This window comes from Hyaena hyaena, unplaced genomic scaffold (assembly GCF_003009895.1).
Source record: "Hyaena hyaena isolate Hyena2069 unplaced genomic scaffold, ASM300989v1 scaffold_1038, whole genome shotgun sequence".
Taxonomy (NCBI): domain Eukaryota; kingdom Metazoa; phylum Chordata; class Mammalia; order Carnivora; family Hyaenidae; genus Hyaena; species Hyaena hyaena.
The window spans coordinates 346,248-354,321 of record NW_024081672.1 but is presented as its reverse complement, the minus strand read 5'-3'; the positions used below and the strand labels follow the sequence as shown (position 1 = coordinate 354,321).

The 8,074-nt window shown below is 52.4% G+C and overlaps 1 protein-coding gene across 1 annotated transcript; it reads right to left on the bottom strand.

Annotated features, from left to right (window-relative positions):
• Window positions 1–3,752: 3,752 nt before the first annotated feature.
• CH25H (cholesterol 25-hydroxylase) lies at window positions 3,753–5,135 on the bottom strand. The gene has a single exon (XM_039222026.1). The coding sequence runs from the start codon at window positions 5,062–5,064 to the stop codon at window positions 4,252–4,254; it is 813 nt and encodes a 270-aa protein (XP_039077957.1). The 5' UTR covers window positions 5,065–5,135; the 3' UTR covers window positions 3,753–4,251.
• Between the last annotated feature and the right edge of the window lie 2,939 nt (window positions 5,136–8,074).

The window sequence follows — 8,074 nt, the reverse complement described above, 5'->3', positions numbered from 1 at the left end:
AGTAACCTGTTGAAGCTCAAGGAGTTCACCATAAGCCAGAGAGCCAGGATTGGAAGCCAACAGAACCTGAAGCAGCCCCCTAGGTGGGACCACTACCACCGTTCTCTGCCGCCAGTTACCTTCTTCGCTAGGTCTGATCACATTGCTCCTCTGCTAAAAACCCAAGGAGCTCCCCCCTCACCCTGCGGAACAGGGCGCCTGGAGAATACAACCTGGTGTCTCAGAACATCATTTCCAAGTCCATGTTCAGTGCACTCATCCACGCACTCGTTATAAGCCAACAAATAACAGCACGCCCTAACACTGACTTCGAAGCAAGTTTACATATCGTCTTTCAAAACCCCTGCGCAGAGGCAGGTGAGCCAACAGGTCCTGCGGTTTGTCAAGTGTGAGGACGTTCCTTCTTCGTCCTCACAGTGCTCGGTGCCTCCTTCCTCATTTCAGGCATGCCAAGTTCCTCCACTCCTCTGCTCTGCACGGCTCTCGCTGCTAACAGGTATGCCCTGCACCTGCCGAACGCCTACAAATCCTTCACGGTTTCTGTTGCTCAAGTGAGCCCACCTTTCCTTGGGTTCTCCTGACAGCCTGATCCACTTTCCCCCCACTGGAGCACGGACCGCATTACACTAGATGCATTTCCTGGTCAGACTGTCTTTCTCAGCAGACCGTGACCTGTTCTAGAACAGAGATCAGGTGTCGCGAGCATGACCTTTGTGAGGAAGCGGGGACGGACTAGTGAGGATGATGGGATGAAGGAAGAAAGACAGGGCTAAGGGCAAGGCTGTGTCTACCTCTTCCGGGATTCACATGACACCGAACCAGTATTTATCAAGGCGGAGTATAGTACTAGGGGAAAAAATAAATGGTAAGCAGGACAGAAATGGTAACATGTGTAGTGTGTGTGTGTGTGTGTGTGTGTGTGTGTGTGTGTGTTCGCGTGTGCATTTTTGTGAGTGGAGAGAGGAGGGAACATATACCTATACTGTGTATATATAATGTGCATATGTAATGTATATATGTGCATGTACATATACACACACATGTATATGGGGTGTGGTGTGTGGGTGCAAATGCATGCCTGTGGACATATAATAGTGTGTGGACCTATAGTCTGTGTATGGCCATACACATAGTGTGCATACACATAGGGTGTATATATGCACATGCACTTGTTAGATGTTGTGTGCATGCGCCAGAATGAGATGAGAGTGCCATAGATGCTCTTGGGCAGAATAGATACTTTCTAACAAGAGGAGCAACACCCACAGGCTTGCCTCCCTGCTGAGGAAAGTGTGGATCCACTGAAGGAAGCTAGAGAATTAGAAAGGAAAGCAGTTTGGAGAAACCTCACTAAAACCGTTCTAAGAAAAGGCTGGTTAGCAAAAACAAATACCCTTGAAAAGAAAAAGAAAAAGAAAAAAAAAAAAGCTGGGCAGATGGAAAACCAAGAGGAAGAAGTCACTAGATTGGCTCATTGGGAAGAGAGCAGGGAGCCGGGTGTGGATGCTTCCAGAAGAGGTGGGGGCTACATGACTCAGAGGTAAGGAAGTAGGAGCAGACAAACACAGAGTTCTCTTTCCAAGTCTCTAGCCTTGAAAGGAGGACAAGAGAATTAACTTCCATGGAAAGGCGGGATCAAAACCTAGGCTTGCTTGATTTGGTCTCCCTGTGGATGGGAGGCCCCTGTCCCCTCCTCCATGGCCATCTCAGTGCTCACATTGTGAAACATCCCCGGCAGCAAACCAACCGTCCATGACCTTCAGCCCCCCTACCCTGCACACGCGGTAACACAGAATCCCCCGTGAGGCAGGCTCTGAGATGATCATCATTTCACAGATGAGGATGTCAAGGCAGAGACAGGCCAAGCAATCTGTCCACCATCACTCAGCTAGCGAGTCCCAGAGTCCAGCCCCCCAGGGCAGTCTGGCTGCTGATACACAGTGAGGAATACAGAAAACAGAACCCTTGGCCCAGGTCCTGTTTAGACTGGCATGGCCCACTCTCCTTGGCTTTGAATCCTGGGACATCCAAGCAAAGTAATGGGTCAGGGATGGAATTTTGCTTGAGGGGCGGTGGCTGAGGAGGAATAGCCGAGAGGGGCCATCTGGTGGTGTGGCAGGCTTGATATGTCCCTGACAGCCGCAGAGAGCATCGCAAGCCTCAGAAGACTGGAGTTCGAGAACTGGCTCTAACTCCTAGCGTTTTATAATCAGGAGCCAATCACCTCCCCGGCACAGGTACCAGTGCTCCATCTCCGATACAGGATGGGAACCATCATGGTAATACTAGCAACCACTGTCCTACCTCCTGCAGAGTGTAAGGAGCGAGTGGGGAAATACACAGAAAGTGCACTAAGATGTGAACTATTTCACTAGTATTGTTATCATCAGGCTGTCAAACTCTCTGAAAAACTGCCCATCCTCTCCGCTCCCCCACTCCACCTTCCAAAGCATTAAAACATCAATTCAGAGAAAGTGTTTCCTAGGGTACAGCTTCCCCAAGTTTCCCCTGATACAGCAAGGTGACATGAGACATTGAAAAAATTCTCTGAGCTGTGATACACTGTCCTAATCCAAGGTATGTAGGCAGTTTGGGTGTAACCCCACTTTCATATATCAGTATAATCTTTCAGACTCGGCGTGGACCTTCTGTGGACAGAGGAGAAGATAATTTAGGTGAAGAAACCAGAAGAGCACACCTGCTGGGAGGGAATGGGGGGCGGGGGGGAGGGGTTGTGGGGCGTGCGGAGAATCAGCAGAATACCCCGGCCCTCTGACTGCATCTTGGGAGAGCCTGCACCTATTTCTCAGGTCTCATTTTGCAGGCTGTGGATACCAGGGCTTCAGATGGATGTTTCACTTTTAAACGAGACAGCTTGGTTCTTACATAATGAACCTGGAACTACATACAAAGTTGCCATTCTTTAGACTTTCCTGTCTAAATTGCAGTGATGTTTTCTGTGACCCTATTTAACTCTGTTCCAAAGATAAAATGCAAACAATCAGGCAGCAGCCCTTGGGTTACGTGATGGGTAAGAATCGTGTGGTCAGTAACGAACACTCATAGGTAATCTGAGAGAACAATCTGGAACACGGTCTCCCTTTACAGATGAGGAACCTGGTACCGAGGGCCAAATTCACTTTTCCTCTCTTTGAGAAAGGGATATGCAATCTGCATGTGGGTCTTAAGGAAAGTGAGTATGCAAGAACTCCCAATTCCAGAAGCTATGTGTTTGCTGGCCTTTTACACGAGACGGCTCCCTGAGGAGGGCTTACTCCGAATCTCTTTCTGTGTCTTTCCACCCTTCTAATGCACACACTTGACTCGCCAGTTTTGCAAAGCAAGGCACATTGCGCAACACCACTCTCGTCCAAAGAATCAAATGGTTGAGCGAGTTAATCTCTCTAAAACTTTAGAAGGTAATTCTTTGGTTTGCTTGTTATGTAGAAATCAGCTGAAAAACCGAAAACCACCCAGAACAATAGTGGTTTTCCTCCCTGTGAAGTTGCTAGAGGAAGACAGACTAACGGATCCCTTCTCCTGCCTCTGTCTCTCCTACAATCCCCCCAAAATACCCTCCCACGGGATTTCTCTCATTCTAAGGCTGAAGCAGACTCTGAAGGACACCCCTGTCCAGCTCCCTCTGCCAGTTTCAGTATCTATCCGTCAAAACGCCAAAAAAACAAAACAAACAGCAGCCAGTACTTGTTTGATTCAGGTTGGATTTTTTTTTTTTGCATTTTTAAGGCACAAATAACATTTCATTGTACATAAATATACAGTTATATGAAAAAATAGGGGGAAAGTACAATACTTGTGATCACTGTCCAGCAGGGATATGCTTCATTGCTCATAGTCTCCATAAAAATATCTTCTTGTAGCCTATTTCTATGACACTTTCAGAAATATGAAAGTCCTTGCCCTACAAACAAATCGTTTTAGAGATGATTTAAATATGTCTGTGACGAGTGCCTAACATATCCAGGAATCAAAGCTCCGGAAGTGAGCTAGAACTCGACTCCGAGTACGGTCCTCCATACACAAAAACGATATAAATTACTCTGTCAGGCTGTGAAAATACATCAGACTTAACCCACAAATCTCTATCAGGCAATAAATTACTTACAAAACCAAAACAACACAAAGGCTCAGGTGTGTCTGTCCTGATTCAAGTGTGAAGTGCTCAGCAGTCCCGGGTTCGAGGGGCACCCAGCCACCGCGCCCGCGGGGGGCGGGGGGAGGGGGCACACGTCACTTGGCACGCGCCGGCCGGAAGGTCCCCAGCAGCTTGTCCCAGTGCGTGAAGTAGGGGGCGAAGTTGCAGTTGAACTGCGAGTGGTGCAGGTCGTGGTGCTCCACGCCGCCGTAGCAGCCGAAGGGCACGAGTCGGTGCGTGGACCACGGGAAGTCGTAGCCCGAGTGGTCCTCCACCGACAGCCAGATGTTGAGCACGTGGAAGAGCAGCGCGGTGAGCGGGTGGCACTGGAGCAGCGTGACGTTCAGCAGGTGGAAGAAGCCCAGCGAAAAGAGCTCCCAGACGCTCATGTACTGCGTGGCCAGCGCGAACGACGCCGCGTTCTGGTGGTGCACCTTGTGGAACGTGCGGTACAGCCAGGGCACCCGATGGTGCAGCACGTGCCACGCGAAGAACTCGGCGTCGAAGAGCAGCAGGCAGCAGGCGGCGTGGCGCACCAGCTCCAGCAGCTCGGGCGCTTCGGCGGGCATGGGGGCCGGGCCGCGCGCCCAGTGCAGCAGCGTCACGGGGAAGACGAACGCGGCGTGCTGGTAGAGGGTCTGCGCCAGGCAGGGCAGCAGCTGCCGCGCCGACGGCGCGAAGTCCGGGTGAATCTTGTAGCGCCGCAGCGCGGGCGCCCAGGGGCACAGCACGTCCAGCAGCACGAAGGGCAGGCAGCAGCCCAGGTAGGTGCAGATGGAGAAGGCGGCCGGGAAGAAGGGCGACTGCAGGAGCGCCTCCCGGGCCCGCAGGCTGTCCCACAGCGGCTGCAGGAACAGCCGGCCGGGGCTACAGAGGACCTGGAACTCGGACGCGTTGTGGCCGCTCATGGCGAGGCCGTGCCCTGCAGCTGCTACGGCTCGGGTCCCGCCGCCTTTTCTTTGCGGCCGCGACCGCGGCCCCGCCCCCCGGGTGACGGCAGCCGCCCGGGCGCTGGCTCCAACCGCGGCTCCCGGCTTGGAACATAAATAGCCCCGCGGAGCCGCGCTTAGTGGCACCAACACGCGTCTCCGGCTGCACCCTGGCCCCCTTATGTGCGTCCTGTGCAGTGTTACTGAGTAACTTTTCGCATGCATGCACGTTTATGTTCCGATTTTTTTTTTACCATACAACTTAATTCCTCTGTGTCATCATCACCCGCAGACGAGATAAAGGAATATTTCCGTCACCACGATAAAGAGCGCCTCTGCAATCAGTGCAGAATTACTTGTATTTTTTAAAATAGAATTGCGTCCGCGTGCTTTCATAAAGAGGCAAGTATCATTGCATCTTTAAAAAAAAAAAACTTTTTAAAGAGACGTAGTTTCTGTATTTCGGGTCTTTTCCGTCTGCACACCTGCTATCGATCTAACCAGCTGCGAAGCTGCAAAGTAACCTTTAGCTGGGAACCGCGTGCAGCGGCCACCGGCGCAGGAAGTCAGAGCCCCGGGTGCGGGCGGGACCAGAACCTCCGCGGTCCCAGAGCCTCGGAGAGAGGCTCTCTGCGCCCGCGGGCCCCAAGCTCCCGACCCCCCCCCCCCCGCCCCACCGCGGACTCCCCCGGGCGGCGGGTCTTTTCTCCGCGGCGCGCGCGGCGCCCAGACCCGCGACCCGGACGGGGAGGTGCGGTGGTGACAGCGCGGGGGATCTCGACTGTTAGATTTCAACTTTTTTTAAGGGGATGGTGGAAGTGGGTTTTAACCCCCAGAGCGTGCCCAGATCTCGCTAAAAAGCCACCAGGTCTCGCCGCGGGATGGAGGTAGGAAAGCATGACCCACCCACGTTGTGCAGGAACGTTGCGCACCGAAGCTCCGCGGGAGGCTGTGGAGGCAGCCGATGAGGCCGCGCCGGCCCTGCCCTCCTCTCCGCAGGCTCCTCGCGGCCAGCCCTCCGCTCGTCCTCGCGCTCCCGGACCATCCCGGGGGCCCAGAGACCGGCCCCACTCCGCGGCGGTCGGCGGGCCACCGGGTGGGCAGGCCGGGGTCGGAGCCGGAGAGTATCGGCACCGGGAGAGCTCTGGGGCCACCCGGGACCCGGCAGCTGCTTAGGAGACCACCGCCGCCTTGCCCGGGGTGGCCGGCACGCGACACAAGAGACCCCTAGAGAACAGAAGTTTGGGACCAACACTCTAAAGGCGGGACCAGTCCTAACTAATGCCGGCTTTGCCTCTTCTAGTGTCTGTGAGGTTGGGGACAGCGCCTCCCTCCCCAGGCTTTACATTTTTTCTTTTTATGGTTTTTGTTTTTGTTTTTTGAGAGGGAGAAAGAGCAAGGGAGAGGCAGAGAGAGAATCCAAGCAGGCTCCAGCACCACCAGTGTAGAGCCCCATGGGGGGCTCAAACTCACAAAGTGGGAGATCCTGACCTTAGCGGAAATCAAGAGACACACTTAACCCACTGAGCCACCCCAGCGCCCCAAAGCTTTGCGTTTTCTGATCCATGCCCCACCTAGCCAGACCCTCCCAACCATCCCTACCCACCTCACTGCCCACCCCCACCCCACCTCACCTCCCCCAAAGGAAAATAATAGTAGCCATCTCATGAGGTTATTTCAAGCATTAAAATGGGAAACAACAATAATATAATGTCTGCCAGGCATTAGCTAAGTGTTTCACTTGAAGTGATTTCATCCAGTCCTTGGAAGGCCTGGGCTGCTTCCCAGCCAGGAAGCAGCATCACTGTTACCATCGAGGCCTGACAGAAGCAAGAACGGAGTGCGCGGCACATGGCCAACATACAAAGTAAGACGCGTGATATTTTAAATCTGTACTCCATGCTTTACCTAAAGAGGAACTGAGGAAGTTTACAATTAAGTTCAAATAAAATCACATAAAGGGAAATAAGAGATGGAAAGACATAAATGAGGAGAGAATCGGCACAACAGAAACACAGACCAATATATGGACCCAGAGGTGCAGCAATATATAGGATGTGTAGGTGTGATGCACAAGAAGCCAATTCATAATATATATGTTAACACCTAATCATGTACCGGATGTCATGCACACACCCTCTAATGCGCTAACTCATAATTCACAACCTCCGAAGTGGTGTGTGTCCCCGCACTTTCGCGGACGGAATGTACATATTCCCTCGGCACCCGTTCTCTGCGGCATCCAGCCATACCGCATGCACCCTTTCTTTATTATTTTTGTTTAACACTTATTTATTTTTGAGAGAGCGCGCCAGTGGGGAAGGGCCAGAAAGAGGGAGAGAGAAATCCAAAGCAGGCTTCTCACAGTGAGCACAGAGCCTGACATGGGGCTCGAACTCAGGAACCATGAGATAGTGACCTGAGCTGAAATCAAGAGTCGGCCACTCAACTGACTTAGCCACCCAGGCACCGCACAGCCTTTTTTTCTTCAAAACTTCTGTATGCTACAAGAATATTATGATATTCTGCTTGTGTGTTGACGAGACAAAGGTTCAGAAACAGCTCTGAGCTTCTTGACCACCAGTGCACACAAGGAAAGAAGGTGGATTCTCTAACTGGTTAGAGGGCTAGAGGGTAGCAGAGACGGGTACAGTGCAAGCCCTTGGCCCCTGCTGGTGAGTTTCGTGCACATAAACAACCTGTGGGTTCTAGGCTTCTCTTCAAGCTTCCACTCCTCCAAAGCTATTTCTAATTCACCTTCAGGGTGACCTAGGAACCTCCTTCGTTCCCATTCCTGGTAGACATGGCCTGCCCTTGAACTCTGTATGGCTCAAGCAGCAACTCAGAGAAAAGAGGAAGGGCTTGGTCTCCTTCCCTCTGGGGCCCCTCAGTGCTCCAAAGCTACCATCAGAGCTGACTCTGTCAGACTTATGAACGAATTGTGCTCAGAGGTAAAGTATCGCTCAGATTTGCCCTTGGAAGAAATTAA